This window comes from Monodon monoceros, unplaced genomic scaffold (genome assembly GCF_005190385.1).
Source record: "Monodon monoceros isolate NGI ecotype Baffin Bay Population unplaced genomic scaffold, NGI_Narwhal_1 Super_Scaffold_7, whole genome shotgun sequence".
NCBI lineage: Eukaryota > Metazoa > Chordata > Mammalia > Artiodactyla > Monodontidae > Monodon > Monodon monoceros.
The window spans coordinates 21,786,819-21,814,488 of record NW_021703784.1 but is presented as its reverse complement, the minus strand read 5'-3'; the positions used below and the strand labels follow the sequence as shown (position 1 = coordinate 21,814,488).

At 34.9% G+C, this 27,670-nt stretch overlaps 1 protein-coding gene across 2 annotated transcripts in view; it reads left to right on the top strand.

Moving 5' to 3' along the window:
* ZC3H12C (zinc finger CCCH-type containing 12C) overlaps nucleotides 1-27,670 on the top strand; it is a 68,656-nt gene that overhangs the window by 11,032 nt on the left and 29,954 nt on the right. For both annotated transcript variants that reach the window (XM_029209247.1, XM_029209248.1), the window contains exon 2: nucleotides 26,619-27,367. In XM_029209247.1, coding sequence (XP_029065080.1) covers nucleotides 26,619-27,367 — 749 coding nt within the window. The remainder of the gene's footprint in view (nucleotides 1-26,618; nucleotides 27,368-27,670) is intronic.

Genomic DNA, 27,670 nt, shown 5'->3' with positions numbered 1-27,670 from the left:
TACTGTTATTGCTTTTAATATGTAAGTTTATATTTTAGATTTTTCAAAGGGCTTTTAAATTTATTACTTCATGTCATTTAGGGTGAAGCTAAAATTAGTTTCTGTTCTTTGTTCTTAGTCATCTACTCATTTCCTATTCAAAATTACATGGGCTTAATTTTATCCTTTATTCTGTGACTTAGTCTGTTTCACATCTTGGCTTTTACTTTATAATTTATTTTTATTATTTTGTATACTTATAGGGAGCAGTTCTCCCATATAATTGAGGCTGCCTCCTCATTGTTGACTTAGACGTTTTTTAAGTCATCGTTTCTTTGAATTGCCCCACTGAGTTGGCGATTTTATGTATTAGGTACTTCTTGGAATTTTGCTGTAATTGTAAATGATTAGTACAGATCTAAAATGCTGGAAGTGTGCAATAAATTATCTATTTTGATAAAGTAGGCATTATTTCTATTTTTGCTAAGATAGAAAAATGCCTTAAGTAACATAAAAATTGTGTTCATAACGTTATGTTAAAATTAGCAATATCATGCATAGGAAAAAATAATTTTAAATAGGAGAGATGTTTTCCAAAGTGCATTTCTATTATTTTGACTACTTCGTTTTATCTTTTAAAATTAAATTTTGAGTTAAATATTTTAGCATATTTATTTTATCACATTTTTAAAATAGAGAAAAAGTAAAAGTGATAGTGAAAAATCATCTATAATTTTCCCATAGAGATAACTTAAAGTTTTGGTAATGTTTTCATTTTTTTTTAATCTCCTAGTCAATATAAACACATCCTTTAAAAAATTTGTATGCATATGTAGTTTTGTTTCTTGCTGTTCATTCAATATACGATGTTTTCCTGTATCATTAAATATTCTTTTAAAAGATTATTTTTGTTGGGCTTCCCTGGTGGCGCAGTGGTTGAGAGTCCGCCTGCCGATGCAGGGGACACGGGTTCGTGCCCCGGTCCGGGAAGATCCCACATGTGGCGGAGCAGCTGGGCCCGTGAGCCATGGCCGCTGGGCCTGCGCGTCCGGAGCCTGTGCTCCACAGCAGTAGAGGCTGCAGCAGTGAGAGGCCTGCGTACCACAAAAAAAAAAAAAAAAAAAAAAGGTTATTTTTATTGGCTGAATGCATTCAACACATTCAAATACTGCAATTTAATCAAGCTCATATTGTTGAGTATTTAGAGTATGACCAATATTTTTATTGTTATAGTGAACAATGTGATAAATGTCCATGTATATAGATCTTTGTACACATTGATGAATATATTTTAAACAAGTTCCTAGATGTGATCATGCAAATTGCCCTCTAGAAAAGTTGCACCAATTTATATTCTTAGAAATGCATGTGTGTCGCTCTCTGCACCCATCACAGTTTCCCTTCACAGCCTGTCTTTGTTAATTTGATAAACAAGAATGACATAATAGTGCTAAGAAGCTCCTTCAGTAGAGTCAGAGAGATTGAGTTTGAGTTCCTGTTCTGACGCTTGTGTGATCATGGGCAAATTTCCTATATTTTCCTAAGCCTCAGTTTCTTTGTGAAATTGTGATGATAGTACCTATTATCATGGTAATATCATATAATATCATGGTTATGGCTATCAACCAATAATGTACATTGAAGTATAAGCCCTTGAGAGATGTTAGCTGTCATTATTAATTATGAATGAGATTTCACCTCATTATATTCTATACTTGGTATGCCTATATTTTATACCTTGTAGTGGGTGGTATAAAGGAAAGTTAGTCAATTTTAAATAACCATCTTTTATGTACCGTTAGTTATATTGTAGGACTTAGTTCCAATACTTTTTCAGTTGACTGTCTTGATTTTCAGGATACTTAGTTCCAATACTTTTTCAGTTGACTGTCTTGATTTTCAGGATATATTATAAGTGACCCCCAAATAATATAAATTTTTAAAAATATTTCAACTTTTTTTTCTTGTCTTATTGCATTGGTTGAAACCATAGAACAGTGATAGTAGGCATTTGAGCTTATTTCTTTTTTTACTGGGTCTTTCTCCCTGTTATTTCATTTTTTAAATGCCAATGGCTATTGTTTCCTGACATAGATGTCCCCTGCTTACATACACATATTCCTGCAAATATCTATAAAAGCTAAATGTGAGAAACTTGAAAATAGATTTATATATTATGGGAGAATTCCTTTAAATTGTTAAATTCCTAAGTATCTTTTAGGCACATCTTCAAAACTATATTTTCAGCATTTGACTCATGTTCTCTTCTTTTTAAATTGAACATACAGTCAGTCAGTTTAAATAAGGCTAAATGTCAGTAAGGCTGAAATTTTGCTGCTTTCAACCCACTTAATGATTCCATCCTTGTCTCAATGATACAGACTTTGAGACCCACTTTACTTTTCAGCATTGTCTGCTATTACATTATATTTATAAAATACTAGTTAAAGTAAATGAAACAAATTTGCCCCTTGGAATAAAACCCTTATTCAAATAAAGTCTTAGGGTCATAGTCCCAGAGCCCTCCTTACTCAGCTTCTGAGGCATCTTTCAGAAAACTGTTTAAAAATGACTACCCCCAAAAAAAGATTCAAATAATTTACAAATCACAAATATGACAGTGCTCCTGAAACTGAAGTTTTCAGGGGCTAGCAGGAAACCCACCCTGTGATATTGTAAGGTTTTTGTTAAATAATTTTTGTACCAAAGTCCTGATTTAGCATGTTTTAAAAAATGATTAAGTATAGCAACATATACTGTATGAAGATATGGTATTCACAGATCTAGGTAGTGTCTTTCTATTGTTGGGTTACTAAAATTTGAATCCTGGACTCTCTTCTTTTTTGTACAGTTTTCCATCCATGCAAAACTATATTTTTAAATACCATCTTCATGCTAATGACTACCAAATTTTTATCTCCAATACTGACTTCTCTCTTTTACCCAGCTGTCTTGGAACAGCTCTACTTGGATAGCTATTAGTATCTGAAACAAAATTATCTAAAACAGAATTTTTGTCCTTCCAAATCTGTCCCTTTCCAAGTCTTCCCCACTTTAATAAATGTTACTACCATCTTCTCAGCTGCTCACACCATAGATCTAGAAGTTCTTGGTTCTTCATGTCTCTTTCATCTTCCACACCCATCCAATGCAAGTCTTTAATCAGTACTTATGATTAAATGAACTGAATTAACAGTGTTCAATATTAGAAAAATCTATTATCATAGAATGAAATCTACTGGTTAAATGTGTATTGTTATAATTTGAATATACTATATACTATATAAATTACCTTTCTTATATTTAGAACTTTGTATAAAGTATAAGTAAGATTATACATACATTTGATTAGTTTTTGTGCCATCTTTGTTAGGTTTTGTCATAATTAGGCCAGCCTCATAAACCAGTTGGGATGCTTTCCATGTTCTCAGGTGCCCTAGAATAATCTCAGTAACAAAGGGTTTTGCCAGAACACACCCACAGAAAAAATGGGTATAGCATTCTTTGTCAGGAATGGAATAGAGGGTATAAATCTTTAACAAAGTTTTTATTTCTTCCATGGTTATTCACTTACAACCTTTTCTTAAGTCGGCTTCAATTATGGATTCTTATTTATTGGCATAAAGATTTATGCAAAGAAACCCTTCCATTTCATTGAACATTATATTTGTATTGTTAATTTGTAGAGTTCCTCAACCTCTTGGTCACATTTTTAGGAAGTTATTCACTTATTCATTTATTCATTCATTCATATTTAGAACCAGCTCTCCATTATATTAACCATTTCTACGTTTTTTTGCTTCCTAATTTACTTACTTATGCTTTTAATTTTATTACTTTGTCTACCTTTATTTTGGCTTGTTTGCTTATTTTAACCTTTCTAATTTAAATGTTTAATTCATTTATTTCTTTTTTCTATTAAATACATTTACACCATTAATTTTTTCATTGAGTATTAATTTGGCCACATCCCATAGGTTATAATTCTATTGTCATCCATTTTTAATGTCCATAATTTTATTTTTTATTTTTCTTTAACTGCAGTGTTATCTGGAAGAGAGTTTTAATGTACAGATATTGGGAGTTTTAGGGTTTAAAAAAATTTTTGTTAGCAGATGCTGACTTCTCATTTTTGTATCTCATAGTCAGAGTATACTTCCATTCTCTATGTTTGAGTTTTTCCTAAATGCCTTGAAAAAGTTGGTCAGTCGAGTGCAAATGTCCTCTGTATCTTATCTTTGAAGTCAAGAAATCCCTAGTAGGGTTTCCCTGGTGGCGCAGTGGTTGAGAGTGCACCTGCCGATGCAGGGGACACGTGTTCGTGCCCTGGTCCCGGTCCGGGAAGATCCCACATGCCGCAGAGCGGCTGGGCCCGTGAGCCATGGCTGCTGAGCCTGCGCGTTCGGAGCCTGTGCTCCGCAACGGCAGAGGCCACAACAGTGAGAGGCCCACGTACGGCAAAAAATAAAAAATTAAAATAAAAAAAAAAAGAAGTCCCTAGCAATTACTCTGTGAATACTTCAGATAAGGGCCATTCTAATTGTTGTTGCTGTTGTTGATTAAATACACATATACCCTGGAGTTTAATGCCATCATCATCATTTAAGGCCTGTGGATAAAAGAAGTAAATCTAAAGCTTTAGATTGTCAGGGTTTTTGTCATCTTTGTGTAAGGATAGGATGGTGTAACTTTCAAAATAAGCTGATTTCTAAGTTTGTTTGAAAAGTATTTGAGTTCCTTAAATGGGGCATCTCTGCCTGCAGATCTCTACATCTCCTTGGCCCTTGTGTGCTCCCTTCTGTGTGTGTTATAGGATTTCCTGGGGTTGGAAGTTGAGCCAGCAGCTCTGTTTTTCCATGGGCCCCACTATGCTCTTTACCAGTTTATAGTATTTCAGGGTGCATCTTTCAAATACTCTCACCCCCAAAATTGTAAAGCTTTGGAAATAAAAATTAGTTCTTCTTTCCTGACCTGTTTATGGATGGGATGAATACATTGGCCAAGAGAAATGACAGAATTATAGAAAATACTCCACATTCTTTGAAATGGATGGTGGACAATTCTAGTGATCCCTATAAGTAAGAAAAACAAAATGCTTTAAATTGCTTCTCTTTTATTTCCCATTAAGTTCTCTATTTTTCAGTGTTCTTTCAGGTCTTTTGATTATATTAAATAGAGGCTCTGCTAGGTCCTAAGGTCTTTAATCCCTCCCTTTTAAATAAGAACCTCAGTAGGGAATCAGAGGCAGCTAATGTTTGAAGTCAAATACTGATCCACAAATTAGAAAAATTTTCTGTACTAGGAGAGAGACTAGGTTTAGAGTATAGGTAGTATAAGTGCGATTTTGAAAAAAAAACATAAGGAGTTGGCTTATAAGGAAAAATTTCACAAAATTAATTCTGTGAGTTTGGTTGATGTAGAAAATTTTACTGCTAGCCTAGGTGGCTGGGAAACATGTGCCAGGTTGACAGCTGCAACTTAGCTTCTAGACCATCCCATGCTGGGAGAGCACCTGAGTGAAGATGTGGCAGGTAGAGAAAACACTTTGGAATTCCTGAGTGATAGCCAGAAGCCAGAATGCCAATTTGGCAAGAGTGCTACCAGGTGCTGAGTCTTGGGCCTGAGCATTCCTCAGAATAACAGGTAGATCATAAATGTTTATTTCCCACTTTGAGAGCAAATGAGTACTTAAGTCTTATGTGCATTTTAATAGATTGAATACTATTTTATGATAAACACCTAATATAAGCTAATCCAGTTCAACATGGATTTATATTTGATCAAAATCCTGAAATAATTTTCTTCTCAATGTGTGCTAACCTCTTCCTCAACTTTTTATATTATCTCTTAAAAAATAATCAGAATTAGAAGATAAAATAAAACAATCAGTTATTTTAGAAATACTGGGTCTAGGGACTTCCCTGGTGGTCCAGTGGTTAAGACTTTGTGCTTCCACTGCAGGGGGCATGGCTTAATCCCTGGTTGGGGAACTAAGATCCCACATGCCAGCATGGCATGGCCAAAAAAAAAAAATAGAAATACTGGGTCTGAAGACTGATTAATTTGTTTTATTGCTAAATCTTTGCTTCCCAATAAAGTAGCTTTTTGCTTACTAAACCCAAAGGCTTAAGAATCTCTTCCAAGAGTGAGAAATGCGGTAAGTTGGTTCTGTCCTCCCTGCACCCCCTTCTCTCCATGCACATGTGTGCATATGCACACACAAGTGCAGAGGAGGAAAGGTGCCGACAAGGAAGGAGGTCCAGAGACCAGGATTACGCTAAGATTCTTATATTTAAAAATCTTTCATCAATCGTTTTATCTAAATAAATAGTCACTTGGTTTAACAAGCCATCCTTAGAGCATCCATTGTACTTACGCCCCTTCCTCAAGAATCTTTCATACTTAAATATTTAATAATTACTTTAATCATATAAACATCACAGTACCCTCAATGATCTTTCTTTTGGAGTTTTGATTTTTGTGGGAAGGGAGACTGGACGGAGCAACTAGGATGGGAGTATCTAGACGGCCAAATGGCAGCATTAAGCCTCTAGGTATCTTGAGAGCTGGGAAAGAAGACTGGAGATGCGTTAGAAAAGGAGGCAGAAGAGCAACAAGAACGCACTTCCTGCTCCTGAACATTGGCAGTTCCCTGGCGGCAGTGCTTGTCCTCGCCTTTCACTCTTCACCCCAGTCAGTCCTGGCCCTCTGGGTCTTGTGGAGGCTGGGAAAGGACTGCAGGGTTGAGGGTGGTAGGCTGGTTAATTTTGACCGAGAATTAGAGGCTAAAGTAGAGGCAACGTTTGCCTCATTGAACCAACTCTGTTTTCCCAATTCACTGCTATTCCTTCTTTTTTTTCCTCTAAGTTGTTGTCCTTTTATTTATTCCCAGTCTTTCATTCATACATAGGTGGGCATACCTTTTTTCTCTCCTGCCCCATTAAATCTATTCTTCTGGTTTAAAGTTCTTAAAAGAAAGAAAAAAAAAACCTTACCCTCCCTACCCACCAAAATATCTTTCTATATCTTATTCCTTTCCTGCCAAACTTATTAAAAGAATACATATGCTGTCATCTCTTCTTCAGCACACACTTACTCCTTAACTGGGAGTTTTTAGCCTGTGTTCTGTGGTCCCCCAAAGGGTCCATGGATAGAATTTGGGCATTCTGTGATGTTGGGTGGGAAAAAAATTTATGTATTTATATTCATATCCTCTGATTGAAATTTCCTTCAATTATGAATGTAAGCAATAAGTCCAATTTTAATAACAGCATATATGACTGTGTCATCCATAGAAATCATAAATGTTTCCCTATCATGTTACAGTTGAAGTAAATACTCTGAAATATCATTTTTACTTTTAATTACTTCAAAATCATGGTAGTTATTAGGTCTGCTGCTACATCTTATTTTAATGTGTTAATAAAAGGCATATATTTTACTATATCACATTTTTACATATTTTGATATTTTAATATAATTGGCTTCTTTGTAATGCAGTCTCTGTTTTTGCTTTATCATTTAAAAGCATTACTTCAAAAAGAGATGTATAGCCTTCATTAGACTGAGAAAGGATCTATGGCATAAAAACTTGGTTAGGAGCAGCTGCCTGTTCACCCCACCTGTCTTCTTATCTCCGAAAAAGCTCCCTCAGTGGTCACTAATCACCTTTACCCAATGTCCTCAGTCATTCTGCAGTGTATCTGTATCATTTGGTGCCATCAGTTATTTTTTGTTACTCCTTCCTCTTTTGTCTTTATTATCAAATCCTTACTGGACCCATTGGCTCATCTTAGAAAATATCTCATATTTGTTTCTTTTTTTCTGCATAACTTTAGATACCAGTTACCTTTTGCTTAGACCATTATGTATTATAATACCTTCCTAACTTGTCATTGAGTTTCTTGCCCCCTCAAACCTAGTAGAGCTGGAATTACCATCCTAAAATGTAGTTAGAAACACATCATTCACATTCTCAGAAACTTTCAGTGGTTCCCCATTACCTTTCTTTTTTTAAAATCAATAATTCTAATTTTATATTAGTTTTATATTTAATTTTATATTGATTTAATTTATATATAAATTATTATTTATTTTATTATTATTATTATTAATTTAATTTATATATTTATATATTTTTAATTTTATATTAATTTTATATTTAATTTTATATTGATTTAATTACCTTTCTAAAATGTGGGTAGAAATACACTATTCCCTTTTTCAGAAACCTTCAGTAGTTTCCCAATAACAAAGTTGAATCACTAGTATGGCATTCAAGACTTTCCATGGACTAAGTACATCCTAACTTTCTAGGCTCTTCTACAGCAGTATTAATCTCACAGTATTCTGTATATTTTATCATCTTTCACGTCTCTGGGCCTTTGATCCTGTTTTCTCTGGGCAAAAATCCTTTCTTTCCCTACCTTACCCCACTCCCCATCTTGCCCTACCACAGACACATACACCATAGTATATATAGGAATGTGTCATCATCATTCTGTTCTCAGCTTATATGTTGCCTCTCAGAACCTTCTCCAATCTGAGCCAATGTCTTTGTCTCTTGTATTCTATGATATATCACTATTAATAGCATTAATTTTGACATGCGCTATATTTTATAGGTATTCATCTATTTGGTTTCTTTAGTAAATTTATATTCCTTAGGGTAGCAACCGGATTCATGTTTGTACCCTCTCTCATCTTCTTCACTCAATGTCACTTTCTCATAGTAGGCATTCAAATAAATGTTTCTTGAGTGAATACATGAATTCATTGAATACTGGCTTAACCTCTGATTTAGCTTGATTGGGTGACCATGGACCAGGCTGCTGTTGTCCTGCGTTTCATCAGAGTATTACTTTCAAAATGTATTAGTTGTACACATTTTAAAATAGAATTTGATCACCTAGCTAACATCTGTAAAAATGCCATAAGAACTAAATTACTCTGTATTTAATGATATTACTATCAAGAAAATAGATTCCTAAGTCATAGGATTTTTTTCCATAAAAGATTTGTTAAATAACAATTATTTAAAGGAGAAAATTATTATGGCTTTAATTTTTTGATAGTAACTTACAGATCTTAAGAGAAAGCTAATTCTGAAAAGTATACTAATTTATTACTTTATTAAAAGTTAATGAGATTATGAGAGAGGTGGGAGCCGATGGCTGATCTTTGTCTACAGCCATTTATTTTAAAATAATTTTGCACAGTCCACCATCTATATTGTTAAACTGAAAGAAGTATTTTCTCATTTTCCATAAGAAAAACCTTTGTTTCCTTTCAGGTGCTTGTTATAATTTCTTCTAATTTTACTTCCATTTTCTCCCACATCCCTTCACTTCTGCCCATCATCAGATCAATGTATTTCTTCTAAATTACTGATTCCCAGCCATTTTTATACTCATGTTCCTTACTAAGCTTTCTACCATTATCTTCCTTTTTGAATATTTTTTCCTCCAGTTTTATCAAGATATAATTGAGATAAAGCATTGTATATATTTAAGGTGCACAGCATAGAGATTCAACTTACATACATCAAGAAATGCTTATCACAGGGCTTCCCTGGTGGCGCACTGATTGAGAGTCCGCCTGCTGATGCAGGGGACACGGGTTTGTGCCCCGGTCCGGGAAGATCCCACATGCCGCGGAGCGGCTGGGCCCGTGAGCCATGGCTGCTGAGCCTACGCGTCATGCTTATCACAGTAAGTTTAGTGAACATCCATTATCTCATATATATACAAAATTTAAATAATAGAAAAAAAAAATCTTTCCTTGTGATGAGAACTCTTAGCATTTACTCTCTTAACTTTCACACATAATGTACCGCAGTGTTCATTATCTGCATCATGTTGTACATATTACATCCCTAGTACTTATTTCTCTTATAACTGGGAGTCTGTGCCTTTTGACCACCTTCATCCAATTCCCCCTCCCCCCACCCCCTGCCTCTAGTAACCACAAATCTGATCTCTTTCTATTTTTTGTTTGTTTGTTCTTGAAGTATAATTGACCTACAACACAATGTTAGTTCCTGTTACACAACATTGTGATTTGATATTTCTGTACTTTTCAAACAATCATCAGGGTAAGTCTAGTTACGATGTGTCACCATACAAAGATACTCATAGTTATTGATACTATTGTCTTCTAATTATCCTTATTAGCCAAAGTATTCCATGACACTTAAATCTTGAGTAGTTTTTCTTACAAAAAAGGATAGGTATGTTTGGCTTTTCCAAACTAAATGTCATTCCCCTTTCCCTCTGAGAAACATTGTTCTAAATTATTTTATTAATTTAACAAAATTCATGTTCTGAGATCAGGAACAAAGGCAGAACTTTAGAATTATATTAATGAGAACATAAAATAATGAAAATCAGGTTTTCTATTGTTTTGTACTGAAATTTCACTTTTAGTATAAACTTTTAAGATAATAATATTTACTATGTGCCAAACACTGTTCTAAGTTATTATATATATTACAACCCTGTGCTGTTGGTGTTGTTATTATCCCCATTTTATGGTTGAAGAAACTGAAACACAGCAGTTGTGTAATTTGTCCAGGATATTTGGATACTTTTTGGGAGAGGGTGTGTTGTGGTGTTGGTTCTTATATCCATAAATTATAAGATCTCTCTCTTGCTCATCCTCTTTTCTTTGGACCCCATGCTGGAGTAAACTCGACCCTAGAACTTATAGTAAGGGGTCAGGTACACGTTTCAGAATACCAGTAAATCAGGTATTAGAAATAGTGCTGCCTGTATAGGAACACATGGCCCAGTCTAGTCTAATTCCCTTTGGTACGTGGGGCAATTCGTTTGTCATTGAGAAAAAGTTTGGATGGAATACCATACCCCTTTTCTAACATCAGCAAAATAGTAGTACCCAAATGTGGCAAAGCAAATAAAGAAAATGACAAGCCAGTCTTATGATTATTGATGTAAAAATTCCTAAGGAAATACCAGCATATACAGTATAATCCTCCAAAATGTAATAATGTTTCTATATTAGTAAATCTGTTAATATAGTTCACAATATTAGTAACTCAAAGAAGAAATTATGATCATCTTAATATATCATTTTAATGCAATACACATTTTTAATTTTTTTCTTAAATCTTTCATGTAGGAGGAAAACATTTCTATAAGTGACTTTTTAAAGGCTACATATTATGTGGTGTGTAAATGTATAGTTGTATATAAACTTATAATTACATACAGCTAACACTTACTGAGTGCGTACTGTGTGCCTGGCACTGTTCCAGGTGTCAAGTGTTTTACATGTATTAGCTCATTAAATTTCAAAACAACTATTTATATGTGTGTGTGTGTGTGTCTGTGTGTGTGTGTATTTTATTTCTTAACAGATGAGGCATGAGGAGGTAAATTTGCCCAACGTGATAGATGTGTATGTTTTATATGTATATGTATGTACAACCTAACCAGCCATCAATATAATGCTTAATAATAAAACACTAGACGCATTCCCATTAATATCAGGAATGACACAAAATAACCATTGTTAACATTACAATGTAATTAGACAGAAGTATGAAGCAAGAGATGTAAAAATTGGTAAGGAAGAGGCAATCTGATGATTTTACATTATTATATATGCCTGGAAAACCCAAGAGCCTCAGTGAAACACTAATAGAAACATTGAGTTCACTGAGATACCTAGTTCACTAAAGTTTTATGTACAAGAATAAAAATAATTATTTTTTAGACACCAACAATAACTAGTTAGAAAATATAAGGGAAGAAAAAAACCTCCACAGCAAGAACAAAAGCAAAATATTTTAAGACAAGTTTAAAAAGAAATTTATAAGCCCCCTACAAAGAAATCTAGGAACTGTATTGAAAGAGGAAATTTCAATCAATTATTCTTGATTAAACAATATAGTAAATCAGTAGTGCTTTTTAAGCAAGGATTACTACAACACAATCTCCATCAAACTCCCAACAGCAGCTTTTCTATTAAAACTTGTCAAACTAATTCTTAAGTAGCTGGAAGCATATACATGCAAAAGATTCTTGTATGATTCCCACGCTGTGTAAAGTTTTGAGGTGCGTTGCCCTTCAAAGCTCTGCATGACATGGCTGGTCTTGACCTTGACCTTTCTGACCTCATTTGCTGACTCCTCCCCTTGCTCACCTGCCACCAGACATACTGGCCACCTTGCTGTCCTGTGGACGCTCTCATCTCTGGGCTTTGTACTTAACCCTCCCTCCTCCTGTTACACATTCCTTTCACTTCATTTAGGTATCTGCACAAATACCACCCTATCATAAAGGCCTTCCCTGATTAAAAGTTTCTCTATAGCATTTACCATCACCTGATGTGTATTTACTGTTTACATTCTCTCCCTCTGTGAGTTTGGTGAGAGAAGAGACTGGCTTTGTTCTTGCTGTATCCCCAGCACCTGGCACCTAGGAGGTGCCCGTTTGCTGAATGAAACTGGCATTAAAAATTACAGGTAAGATCACTAAGAGTTCTGAAGAGAGGATGAAATTACAGTCAATCTTGTTTTTCTTGAACAGTTTACCCTTGAACATCACAGGCATTAGGGGCACCGACCCTCTGTGCAGTCAGAAATCTGAGTATAACTTCACAGTTGGCCCTCCTTATCCAGGGTTCTGCATCCCCAGATCACCAGCCAAGAATCTCATAGTCCTTATGTATCTGTTGAAATAAATCCACATTTAACTGGACCCATGCAGTTCAAACCCACTGTTGTTCAAGGGGCAACTGTAGTTATGTTCTATGAAGTCACTGCAAATACTGAACCATTGCTTCTAGAGGAAATACGGGATTAGGTTCCTGCAAGCCTCCGGTCAGAACATTTTCATGGACCAATCAATACATAACCTTGTTGTACATGCAGTACTGTTTAGAGACACTTTATTAAATATGTACTGTTGATTCATTAACACTGAACAGCCAACAGCACTGTAACTCATGCCTGAACAAAGCTTACCTAACACGCATATTTCTCCACAAGGCACATCACAGACTTCTTGCACTTAGATAACACTTCAGCACTAGACTTGGGGGCCATTTAAACAGCAAATTCACCAACAGAAAGCACAAAAATGCAAAAATCATAGCACTAACAAGCCCTTTTTAAGACACTTGTTTCAGCATGAGGGCTTTGTTCAGCCTCCGCTGGAATGCCTGTCTGGCAACTCAGATGTTCCGCCTCTCTGCACATGCACGTTGCCGTGGGGCGACTGTAAAGCAACGCGAGGATTTATTGGGGTTACAAATAAATTTTAGTGAGTAGGCAAATTTGCAAGTACAGAATCCACAGATAACAGGGACCAACTATACATCATTTTTTCAATAAATATTTACTGTGTTTCTGCTATGTGCCATGCTCCCAGAGTTATTTACCACTCAGACATTTATCAAGTCCTAACCTTATGCCAGGCCCTGTGCAAAACTCAAATAATCCAAAGATAGGTTTAACAGTGTTCCGGGGAAGGTTTCATGGCAGAGTTGGGGTTTTAGCTGAATCTTCAATACTAATAGATAAGATTTTTAACCTGTGAAACTATGGAGAAAGTTATTTTAGAAGAAAGAATCTTAAACTTGGCTATACATTAGAATCACCCAGACCAAAAAATAAATAAATAAATAAACATCTCTAGGGATGAAACTCTTACACCAGTATATTTTAAATCTCCCCAGAGGATTCCAGTGTGCAATCAAATTAAGAGAACCACTGCTTTAAATCCTTGTGTTTGGCTGGAGTGTAGGTTATGTGAAGGGATGTAAAGAACAAATAAATCTGGAAAAGAGATTTTGGCCCAGTTATTGGAATGCTATCATTTAGCACATATTTATTAAGCACCTGCTGTTTGCCAGGCACTCTGCTAGTTGCTGGAGATACAGCAGAAAACAAAACACAAGAATCTCTGGCCTGTTAGAGTTTATAGTTGAATTGTTTTGGCAGCTGTTTAGGATGATTCATAGTCTAGATTTAACTTATAGTATATGATGATTTGCATTTAGAAGGAACCTTATCCTAAATGCTCAGAATTCTAAATTTAATGTCTAAATTACTATATCATCCTCTGATATGAATAGAACTCTGTAAAGAAAAATTGTGTTGTGAACTTCTGTGCTAATTTGACTGAGCGTTTTCTAACACAACCATTCGTTTTGTTAGCCTCTCAAAGTTTTTCAGTTTCTTACACACTGGGACAATTGTCTAAACCAGTAGAATGAGGACCATTGGAAGTACTAACTCAAGCATTTCATTTTCTCATCTTATAGGAGCTGGTATGTAAGGAACTATTATCTGTCTTGATTATTAGCAAGAATTTATACTTAGATCAAACTTATAATTAACAAAGAACTTTTATTGGGTCATAATTTGCTGTATACCATGTTTTATATATTTTTTCTTGAGTTCCTTTACATTTAATGTACCATTACACTGTCTTCTAGACCATTAGCAAGAACAGAGACCTCTAATAATAGAGTCCTCTTTTAATTCTGTCTGATACAATTATTCTTTATAGCCTGAATCTGTCAATTTCACTTAAACTTTTGGTCAAGAAGTTTTGAGTTAGTTTGCTAAATAGAGTTATTTAATACCCAAAGAATAAGACATGCACCGTCCTCAGCTGGTACACTCAGCCTGAGATGAAATGATGTGCACACATGAGCACGTGCAGGTGGGAAGTGAGGGGTGCTGTCAGGAGTGAGAGGTACAGTGCTGTGGCATCAAAAGGAGAGATGGGTTGAGTTCTGACTAGGATTGGAGAATGATGTTGTAAATCTTATCATTATTGTCAGAGCCAAAGTGCCATTTAACTACCATCCAGCTGTGTTATAATGCAGAGAATGTGTCTTACATATATTTTATATAAAATTACACAGTTTGGGGGCTTCCCTGGTAGCGCAGTTGTTGAGAGTCCGCTTGCCGATGCAGGGGACACGGGTTCGTGCCCCGGTCCGGGAAGATCCTACATGCCACGGAGCGGCTGGGCCCGTGAGCCATGGCTGCTGAGCCTGCGCGTCCGGTGCCTGTGCTCCACAGCGGGAGAGGCCATAGCAGTGAGAGGCCCGCGTACCAAAAAAAAAAAAAAAAATTACATAGGTTTGGTCAGCTTTTCCTCAGTTTCAGTTGTACTTAATATAACTGTGTTTTGTTAACGTGGATGATATCATGTGCTTTATACTTCTTTTAAGATCATCTATGTCCTTTTTTCCTCACGAATTTTCTCTATCCTGCTCTGCCACACATTAGCTGCTTTAGCAACCTAGTACATCAGCATTTTGGATGTCATTTGTATTCTCTGAGCTTTTCTAAAATTTCTCATTCCTTGAGTATTTACAAGTTTTATAGGAATTGAAGATCATCTTTTTAAAAGACTTGCTTGTTTATTTGAACTTTTAAAAATACTAAATGGGGGGAATTTCCTGGCAGTCCACTGGTTAGGACTTGACACTTTCACTGCTGTCCGCCCCCATTTGATCCCCGGTCAGGGAACTTAAATCCCGCAAGCTGCCAAAAAAACAAAACAAAACAAAACAAAAAAAATACTAAATGGGAAGCTAATCATTGGGAAATATTTGAAAATATAACCCAAATAATGATATGGGTTATATTGTCACTTAAAGTGACTATAGAAAAGTTTCTTTGTTTTTAGACCACTGAGAAGAAATACTGTTTTTGTGGATTTCCTATTTGCCTCTGAACCCTGGAGAGAATTGAAAGATATCTGCTCTTAGTGATATGACACTGAAATATTTTTATAATCAAACCCTAAGAATTTTGACTTGAAGAAGCATTATCTTCTTTCTTTGTCACAGAATTGTTTTTTTTAACTTTATCCCTTTATATGTATTTTTAAAGTGGTCTGTTAATTTATGTAAGTCTTTTCATCACCTTTTTTTTCCTTAATAGTTCTTTATATCAAAACATTATTATTGAATATTGTTTGAGGGGGTCTTTTTCCTGCCTTAGTTCTGAACCAATTGAGAAATAAACAAAGGAGCCAGGTAGATGGACATCAAAATAGCAGCTCTTTTTTTGATGGAGCTATTGCAGAACATGACTTAAAAGCACAGCATAAAGGACTTAGCAACATTGAACCCCCAAATTAGAAAGATGTAGTTATCCAATCTCAGGCAGTGCTGGAGAGCAAAGCAACTGTGTGCTGTCTGCACCTGGGCAGATCCCAAGAGAAATGTGCAGAGGAAGGGGCTGCACTTTGCTTACACAACTCCTCTTCCCAGACTTACCCCTCAGATAAGTCATCCTCAAGTGAGGTGGAAGAGGCCAGAGCATTACTCCTAGGGATGCCACTCTAGTTAGAAAACTGAAGCCAGAGAAGGAGACTGCAGGAAAAGACCTCTCATCCCTGCCAGGCTTGAGCTCACTCAATTTCACAGCTGCCTTGGATGTTGAAAGCAGCCCCAGTGGCAGAGCCAGGGCTACAGGAACATTGCAAATCACTGCAGGCTCTTTGATAAGCTCACCCTGTCACAAAGAGAAATAAAAACTAGCAGGGAGCATTTTGTTCATATGAATGCCTGCATTCAAATTTGCTGGAGCCTGTTTTTTACTGGTCCCGTTTTTCACTCAGATGTCTTCTAGATAGCAACACACTGCTGGGTACCATATAGGCTTTTTTTGCTGTGTGGATTATCAAAGATTAAATCGATCTGCCCTCAAGAAGCTTACAGCCTGGTTCATAAATAAGTGCTATATTGTGCAGTACAGACTATTAATGTTATAGAAGTTCAATAAAAACTAGACTGGTCCAAGAAGATTTTTATGGAAAAATAAGCCTTGAGCTGGGCTTAGAACAACAGATATGATCTGGGTAGGTGAGGCTGTGCAAGAGAACACTTGGGTGAAGGGACAGTTGTTTCAGCATCTGGGACTTCACTTTTGCTATTCCTTCACCTTAATTGAAGTGGAAAATAAGAATACAGGGCTAGAGGAGCCCCGGTTGTAAGAATCTTGAAAACAAAGCAGAGGACCAGAGATGTGATCTGCTGAGATTTTTTTTAAACCTAAGCGTGGTGTCATTGAAAATTACTTTGGCAGGGATGTACTTAGGGGGTATTCAAGGAAGGAGATAAATTAAGAAATGAAAGTAATCTAAGCCTAAGGAAATGAAATATATTAAAGCTCTCATGCCCATCTGATTTACTAAATATAATAACTTTCAGAGGTTAGAGTTAGTGCCTGATTGATTTTGCTCCATTCTTTTACACCATGTGTATAAATTAGGTTTTTGGTTGGTTTTTTTTAATCAAAAATAATGAGAGCTTTTGGTTAAAAATTTAACCTTCCAATCTTCTGGGGACAATTGGGAAAATTTGATTTAATAATCTTCTATGGAGGTGTTTTAGGATGAAAAGAATTGTAGATTGAAGGAGAACGAATCCATATTAGGAGAAAGGTACCGGGAAAATTTGATTTAATGATCTTACTTCTATGGAGGTGTTTTAGGATGAAAAGAATTGTAGATTGAAGGAGAACAAATCCATATTAGGAGAAAGGTACCTGGAAGGCAGCTTGGATCACTGCTGACAAAGAGAATTGATTCCAACACTAGCATCAAAACCCACGTGTGTCACGTTCATACCTCAGCAAACAGTTGAATTTTCAAATGTTAGAAAAGCCCTTGACATTGACAGATTTTAGTGTTATCACTAAAACCACACTGTCATAACTGCGCCCTGTGCTCAGTCATTTATTGCAGTGACCCAGACAGCCCAGTACAGCTGTTTGCATTTTCTCTGCAGTGGGAAGTGGACCAGGGCCATGTGACTAAGAAAGGCAGGCAAGGGCCCCTTTTCACCTACAGATGTTTTAATGTGCTTAACGTTATCCAATACTAGCAACCAAGATAGTCTAAATACCACAGCAGGATCTGATTAGCTTTTTCAGATCACTGCCTTTATTTGCTGTTTGCAAAAAAGCTTAATCCAGTGCTAGGGATCAGGCTTCCTGCTGAGCTCTCGGGTAGTTTTCTCTCATTCTTTGTGTTCACAGTGGCAGGAATTAGTGAGAAGATTCCTCCTCCTCCTGAATTAAAGCTATAAAGTAGTAACTATAGTAGCAAAGGGGTAAAAAGAAGAAAGAAAGCCCAAGGGAAAGAGAGACTGTCTATTCATACTAAAGAGTGTCTTTTTTATATACAAAAGGGAAAAGATTTTAATGTAAATTCATAAATATTGACCTCGCTATCTCTAGTCAGTACATAACTTAAGTTTTATTAGGTTTTAGTTGTAACTACTTTGCATGAATATGTCATATTTTTCATCTTAATCTTATTTAATCAAACTCAGTTTTACCAGAAGTACATTTACTAACCATACTAGTGGACTTGATTTATCTTTCTTACTTTTTTCAGAGTTGATGATACCTTTTTACTCATGAAATTAAAAGAAAAAGAAATTACTACCACACCAACAAAAAAATAATTTCTGACTTGATTTTTGTGATGTTCATATGCTTACTCAAGACATAAAATTTGAACTCTATGTAATTCACATTATACTTTGCAGTAAACTATAATATTAGAAATGCTTTATCTTGATCTTTTGTGGGCTTATGGAATTAGGCTATGGGTGTAACTATTGCAAAAAACATTACTGTAACCCTTGGCAGAAAAAGAATAGTTCTTCCTTTAGAAATTAGTTTGGCATTCAGAATCTAATAATTACATTTAGTTTAAAAATACTTTCACAGATTTTTAAATTTTCTAACATTTTTGGAATAACATACTTTCATGGAATATTAAGCTCTTTTTGAGGAAAAATATCTATAGACAAATGGTGATCGACAAATACCATACTTTGTATTTTAGTTTTCTTTCTGGAAACAGCAATAATTTTTAGGCTTTTAGTAGGCATAAGGAATGTTTTGAGGTAGCTGAAAAATTTTAACCATTTAGAGTAGATTTCTCTCTTATTTTGTAAATAGAGTACCTCTCATTTACATTTGACTGGGCACAATAAGGACATGCCCAAGAGTCCCCACCAATATTAACTTTTTTTCTAAGTATTGTCACATGGTCCTAAATGTGAGTAGCCTCTGTTTTTGTGTGTGAGAAGAGAGACTGATTTAGATTGTTTGAGATTGTTTGGGGTGCTTTAACCAAATTTTATACCTTTTAGGGTACTTGATTATATAATGGGAAAGCCCAGGCTCTGCATAAATCAGCCTATCTCAGAAAATTGTATTTTAAGAGGAGCTTTTTCCTTCACTCTTTTAATTTGCACTGGAATGAAAAGGGGAGACGTGTGTGTGTGTGTGTGTGTGTGTGTGTGTGTGTGTGTGTTCTACATCACATAAGTAGGTAGTAGAACCGCCTTAGATTGCCTTTTTCTTTAGTAAGGAATTAGTCTCACAACACCTGATGGTGTTTAAATTTTGATTGAATTTCCGTAATCAGAGGTCACTCAAGATACAATTTATGCAGCTCTCAAAAGCAAGTAGTCCATAACATTATAAATACTGTAGTCTGGAACTTTGAAATAAATCAGGGATGATAAGCTTCCTCACTGACAGAGCTGATTTTTGTATACTCATATCCTTTAAAAATATTACAATGTTTCTTCTTTGTAAAGTTAACCTGTTCCTGAACTGAAATTTGAGTATTACATCTTACAAATTTTATGAAATATAAATATAACAAATAACATGTTGTATATTAAAACATAATGAACGATTTTGCTTTTATTTAATTACATGATTAACTAGTATCCATAATAAAATAATTTTACACTGTTATTTGACATAAATAAAGTGGGTCGTTCTGGTGATTTTAGGTTGAAGTTAAGTAGTTTTGTCTAAATATTAAGTTTAGATGACTCATTTGGCACAAAGTTGGCCAAACTTGTTTTATCTTATGAACTTTAAAAAAATCAGTTCTGTTTGTACGCTTTTAAACCTTTTTCTTTTGCAATCTTATTTTCATCATCTCTTTTTTGTTTGTTTTATTCTCTTGCCACAAATGAACCAATACTTACAAATATTTTATATTTCCCAGTATTTCCAGGGAAGTAGCTTTGCTATAATCTCTGTCTCATTTCACCAGTAAATCATTTATTAAAGAAAAGGGATTGCTGCAGTAGTTAATTGCTACTTTGACACACCTCGTTTTCTTTATTTCTCAGAAACAAAAAGCTAATAGACTAGAGGATAGCCTTGACTTTTTGGAAACATGCAACTTTTACTACTTTAAAATATAATTGGTTTCTTTGTTTTGTTTAAAACCAAGGAGGAAAAGCTGGTCTGCCCAAGCCAGGTGTTTTCTTGTTGGCAGCCTGCTCCCTCATGGCTCTGCTCTCAAAGAGCAGCTGCCTACTACAGCTTTGTATGGCCTATTGTTGCCGCACACCCCTCGTTAATACACATGCTGCCCGGGGCAGACCCGAGAATGACATCAACTTGCTTATCTTAGAAACCTGCGAACCTGACGCAGGGTGCTGAGGTTGGCTTGCATCTGCCTGGCCGACTAATTGTGAGCTTTCTGGCCTATGATTGGTTGTTATTCCACTCAGTAATAGGTTAAGCAAAGACATTGCCATTCCATCTGTTCACCCATTCATTGTTCTTCTTGCTTGCCTGGAAGGCTGCAGCTAAAATTGTGTTAAGGAGTTACTGCTGAAGCTGCTACAGAAACCAATGTCTTTGTATTTTCCTGCGAACGTGAGTATATGTGCTACTTAATGCCTTGGAAGTTAAACTTTGCTAAGTATTCAGGATATTAATTTGAACTCTGTTAAGGATAGAATGCACCTCAAATGAAAGCCTACAAATTATTACATAGTGCCAAAATACCAGAAAGTTAAATTCTTTCTGTAAAATATGTCTGTGAAGTGGATTTTTTACATTTTTATATTCTGGAGTTATATAAATAATTACAGTTTCATAAACATTCACAAGGCATTAGGCATGCCATGTAATCATTTGTACTTAAAGATAAGTTATAGTGTGTTCTGATATTTTGATAAACAATGAATTTAGATTTTATCTTCTTGTCACATTCTTAGGTTTCTTAAGGTGTCACTGTCAGACCTAGGTGCTGTAAAATGATAGTAAGATTTAATAGATTTTTCCATTGTTTTAAAAATCTAGCTTGGGGAGATGGATTGCTATTAGATGTTTCAGCTTGTTTTAATTATGATGATTAAGTACTCAGCTGCTTTGTCAGCAGTTTCAATATTCATGTATAGTTTACAATTTCTTCTCTCCCTTTTTTTTTTTTTTTGCTTGCATTAGTTTCAGATATTAGATTGAAGATGTCACTTGGAGAACTGTTGCTTTCAAGAGATCTGTAATGGGGAAGGGAGGAGACAAAGACTTTCATCTATCAGTTGGGAGGAAAAGAAAGAGCATAAAGGGTTAAAAAGAGGTTTTCATTTCTACCACATGCCCTATTGTATGAACATATGCATAAGTCTATTGAAAGTTTTCAGAAGATGGGCAGGCCACCAGTTGCTGGTCTCCTGCAGTTCCAGTAGACATCTGTTGCCCCAGAGCATTAACCAATCTGTTCAAAGGGACATCCTTCTTTTGTTAGCTAGAGGGATGCAGACAACAGCACTCACTAAAATACAGTGGTAATTAAATACACAGAGACTATAGCAGTAGGTATTTATTACATATTCATTATTTTATTTTCATTGTTCTCATACTATTACCATTTGGATAACAATCAGAACCCACTTTATGGCATTGTAACTTGATGTTACAAACAAACATTGATTTAACAAGTTTATGGTCTAATATTCTTGATAATATGATGCTTTTTAGAATATAAAAAAAATTTTACTGGATTTGAGATGAAGGATTATCTAAGTTATCTAATGAGAGCTTTCAGAAAATCTCACTAAATGGGGGAATGTTTGTGTATGCAACAAATTTCTAGTAAATAGCCTTTATATAATAAAATCTGCTTTCAGCTAGTATAAAGCTTTTTGGCAATTAAAATAATTGGTTACACTTTATCATCTATAAATGTCATCTATAGCATGACATTTTAGTTCTTTTTCAACATATAGTATTATTTGATTTTTTACTTATTAGACCTTCAATAAGAAAAATTGTTTTAGTTTCTACAATATTTGGAGGAAATCTAAAGCTCTGTAAGTACAGAAATCTGTTTTCAGACCAATATATGTTTGCTCAGTACCTTTTGTGTTCATGAATATAGTGTAAAGGCCAATTATAATAGGTCTCTGATACCTAAAAGTTAAGCCGTATTCTTGGAGTTTTTTGATAACTATGGGAATATAAACATTGACCTACTTTGTGTGTGAAACTTTGTCTAGGCTGCTTCATGAAATGAGGAAAATTACTCTTGTTAATAGTTGATTAATTTAAAGATTATTTATATGCATTTGCATTTCAGTAAATGGCAAAACTTAAAAGTCTTATTTAAAAATTTAAGAAGAAAAGTGTTTTCTCCCTTGCATGTAATAGTAAATTTTGTGTTGTTATTGTAGTCTTTGCTAATCATTTTCCAAGTTATATTGATCATTTTTTTATATTGTTCATTTTTAAAGCACTGAACAAAAATAAAGATCACATACCATTCTTTGTTCTAAGATGTAATAATTCCTTGTTAAGTTTTACACATTACATTAAGTAGTACTGCAGCCTATGAAGATATTTTTGTCAGCTTTTATATCTTAAGACTTTTGTCAGCTTTTAAATTTAATTTTTTGGTTGAATGATTTCAAAATATTGACTTTTTTTTTAGTGCCATATTAATTCAGGGCAATCTTTTTTTTTTTAACATCTTTATTGAGTATAATTGCTTTACAATGGTGTGTTAGTTTCTGCTTTATAACAAAGTGAATCAGCTATACATATACATATATCCCCATATCTCTTCCCTCTTGTGTCTCCCTCCCTCCCACCCTCCCTATCCCACCCCTCTAGGTGGTCACAAAGCACCGAGCTCATCTCCCTGTGCTATGCGGCTGCTTCCCACTAGCTATTGGTTTTACATTTGGTAGTGTAAATATGTCCATGCCACTCTCTCACTTTGTCACAGCTTACCCTTCCCCCTCCCCATGTCCTCAAGTCCATTCTCTAGTAGGTCTTCGTCTTTCTTCCCATCCTGCCCCTAGGTTCTTCATGACCAATTTTTTTTTTTTTTAGATACCATATATATGTGTTAGCATACAGTATTTGTTTTTCTCTTTCTGACTTATTTCAGTCTGTATGACAGACTCTAGGTCCATCCACCTCACTACAAATAACTCAATTTCGTTTCTTTTTATGGCTGAGTAATATTCCATTGTATATATGTGAAGGGTGATCTTTTACTAATTACAAGTGAATAAGGAAGCATTTTAGAGATTAAAGTTTTAAAAACCAAATCTTTACCATTTGAGTCAATAAAAGTAAGTTATTTCAAATTTATATTATGTAGTGGAGAAAATATATGCAGCTTATAGCCCTGGTAATTGAACTTATTTGTCCTTATAGTCTGTTGGTTTATAGGAACTAAAAATTATTTAACTGCTTGTTTAGTACAAGATGACATTGGTTACCTCAAAGAAAGTTATCCAGTGAAATCTGGAAGATGAAGAGAGGCCTGTCAGTATGAAAAAAAGTTCAACCAAAATATTTTAAAAGAAAAGTTATTTTGCCTAACAAAATTAGGTGTACATTTTTTGAAGTAGTGTAAATCAAGCTTACACTTATACCTAATATTAGCTCACTTGGAAACATTATATTTAAATAGTATATATAAATTATATGAATTATCACAAGTTCAAGGTGTGTGGTATTCACTAAATACATTTGAATACAAATGAGTTTTATCTAGTTTAATATTATAAAAAGCAAACAATGGATAATCCCATTTTTCTCCCTATTTAATCATTATAGCCATATAATAAAATTACATAGAAAAGCAGATTTACATAGTGTCACCATCACTTTTTTAATATTAGAGTGAAAGTGATACTGAAAGATTTAAATATTGGGTTGGCAAAACGTTTGTTCAGTTTTAGGTAAAAATAGGAGACATTTTTCATGTTCATGAAGAACTTTATTGAACAGCGTATTCACTAACTGAACGAACTTTTTGACCAACCCAATACGTTTTTAGGGTGGATAATTTTCAGTTTAAAAACTTTATAATATCTGGTTTTGCTTCTTTGAAAAATGTGAAAATTAAGAATTCACTATTCTTTAAACATAACATTTCATTCTAATATTCCCCACCGGCTGTATGTTTCAAAAAGTATTAATCTTGTTTAAAACAGTCCAAAAGAAAAACACTACAGCTCAATATTAAAATAATATTTCTTAGTTCAATTCAGGGGTTTGATCAGTGAGTCATTATCTTGAAAAATTATCTCACAACAGCACTTATGCAAAATCCAAACTTTTCAGGGGAGATCAAAAATGTTGCCCGTTAAATACACTTCCTGCAGTCAGAGCAGATTGTGGGGTTTACAGAACAATGATGTCGGAGCTTCCAGATTGGTTTGGCAGCTGCATTGTTCTCAGAGGGTAAACCAGACGCACTTAAGTCCCAGTCTCTTTTATAGGCTTTTGTTCATACCAAATTATTCTTTTACTGTGCTAGCATTCATGATGGCACGTTAAAAGAGTGCCGCTTAGCAACCAGCTCTGGTTGCCAGGCAGCCCAGCTTCCAATAGGTTTTCCTTGTTTAAGATACTTTTGGTGGGAGCTCTACCAAGGCCACAGTGCAGATTTTTCTTTTTAACTGTATCCCTTTATTAGGATGCTGTTGTGATTTGTTGCTTGCATTATGGTGTCAGTATATTACAGTAGTTAATAAATCACTGAGTATTAAGATTTGCTTTCAAAACTGCTTCCTTTAATTCTAATAATTGGGCTCATGCATATCCATATTAATAGAAAAAAATTGAAATGGTTACAGCTTCATAATGGAGCAGATGGATATAGAGGTCTCCCAAGGAAAATCTCTTTTTATCAGTTGTGCAGTCAGGAGCCAGGAGAGTGTGATGTTTCTTTAAAACTAATGAATGCTATATTAGTAGAACAATGATGTTAAATTTATCTGTCTTCTCAAGGGATAAAACTGAAGAAACTCCTGTAGAAGTGTGTAGGAGTTCTACACTGAAGGAATTTTAAGTGTACTGTTATCAAGTTAAAGATTCCATGGTCTCTTCTCTATTATTTACCATAGTTAATACAATTTATTTCATTGTATAGAAATACTGCACTCTCTAATAAGTTCACTCTAATGCATTCAAATGTGCAACTTCTTAGAAAATCACTTAGCATTTTCTCTTAACATTTATATAATAGCTCCTTTCTAGTGTAAATAAGATGTTGAGGAACTGTAGAATAAAATATTTTTCCAATTTTCTTTTTTAGGTTATTTAAATAGGTGTTCTATGACAGTCTCATATTCAGCTGCCACTGGCTTACCAATGTTATCCATGCGTAGAACACTGGAATTGCCTTAATAAGTAAACTACTGATGTGCATGTAGTCCTTACAATGAAGCACAAGAGAAAATAATTTTATTTTGCTAACCTATTCCTGGTAGAGAAATAACAATTATTCCCAGTAGACTTTTAGGAAAACAGTAAAACAGCCAAAGCCTTTTAAACAGTAAAAGCATTCTGTAGGGGGAAAGTAGAATAAAAGATGACTTTTTAACCAAATGCAGATAATAATTAGCTAATCACCTAATATAATACAGAAGTATTTTCTGCCATAAAATTCAAGAAATTAAGATAACATTTATTCAGTGTACTTAATTATTTGCTGCTAAATAAAATTAGCAGCAAATATAATTATAGGAATATTCCATTCCTATGCTTTCTATAAATGTGCATAGAATAAGAGCCGTTTCCCCTGGAATGAAATAGACTGTAGTCCCTGGCACTTAATAAGGGTAGCACAGTGTTGTATTCTGTTACTGTGTTCAGGATTTACAAAATAAAGATTATTAGGGCAAAACTATTCATCTCTTAAGTGGAATATAATTCACTTTGTAATTATTTCATTCCTTGTTGGCTGTTGTAGAATGTGTGCTCTTTCATCGCAGTAGTACTCTAAATCGTTTTTGAAAGTCTTTAAATTGTTGTTACGCTTGATCCAAATTAATAACTTTTAAATTATAATAAGTTAATGTTTTCCTTTTCACATGGCTTTCTCTTTAAAATAATTTTTGCAAATTTTTGTGAATTATTTTAGAGAAAATATACATAACCTGTCATAGCACATCTAAAACAGGGTTTTTTAAAATAATATTCTGTGTGTCACTATAGAAACATAGGCCTTCTAACTGTGGGAAAATCTCTTCCATCAGGATTGAGAAGCAGCATGATATAGTGGGGAAAGCATGGGTTTCGGAGTCAGACAAAACTGGGTAAAAATTCCAGTTCCCCTACTTATTTACTTTGTTGCCTTGGAGGGAATACTTAATTTTTCTAATTCCAAACTTTGTCATCTGAAAAGCAGGACATGATACTATCTTGGAAGTGTGTTATAAGGGATGAGAGGATGTAGACAAAACAAAGTTGATATTCAATAGTTTGGTAATTCTCTCCCAACTTCTTTATTGAAATAGAAATGATACTGAAATATCATTCAGTAGACATGAAATTCTAAATATTTTACATTTTTCTCTAGGAATACGGGGTGCTTTGCATTCAAGAATACAGAAAAAACAGCAAAGTGGAGTCAAGTACACATAACAGCTTCATGGGCTTGAAGGATCATCTGGGGCATGACCTAGGCCACCTTTATGTGGAGAGCACTGACCCACATTTAAGTGCATCTGTACCTTGGTCAATGGTAGAAAAACCAACAATGGATAAAGTTAATTCCGGAAAGGAAGAAAAAGAGGTGTCTGAAGAGAATGCGAGCTCTGGTGACTCTGAAGAAAGCACAAATTCTGATAATGAGTCAGAACAATTGAGTAGCATTTCGGTAGAGCCATGCTTATTAACCAAGACTCACAGACAGCTATGTAGGTCTCCGTGTTTAGAGCCTCACATACTCAAACGCAGTGAAATTTTGCAAGACTTTAAACCTGAAGAGTCTCAGCCAACCAAGGAAGTGAGGAAACCCCCTGATGTGGTGCGAGAGTACCAAACAAAACTGGAGTTTGCACTGAAATTAGGTTATTCTGAAGAACAGGTTCAGCTTGTGCTAAACAAACTTGGTACCGATGCTTTAATCAATGATATTTTGGGAGAACTTGTCAAACTTGGAAATAAAAGTGAGGCTGAACAAACGGTTAGTACAATTAACAGTATAATGAGAGAAACATCTTCCCTGGAATCTCAGCGGTCTGAGTCTCCGATGCAAGAGATTGTAACAGATGATGGGGAAAATCTGAGACCAATAGTTATCGATGGCAGCAATGTGGCGATGAGGTAAGTGGGGAAATCTTCACTCATTATTACCAAACAATCTTTAAAACGTATTTCTAATTTTGTGACTGTTTCTTTTCTAACAGTCATTAACGTCAAGGTTGTTCTGCATCCCAACATTAGCTTCCATATTTCTAATTGTGTCTCTCTTAGTTCTCTCTCTACTTCCAGAGCAGTCAACCACTCTTACCTCATTTGTCCCTAAATAAAAGACCTCCTTTTGCCTAGTTATGTCTTTTTTTTCCCCCTCATCTGATAAATTACTATGGTATAAAAATTAGCATATATTCCCGGTATAGTGTTAAA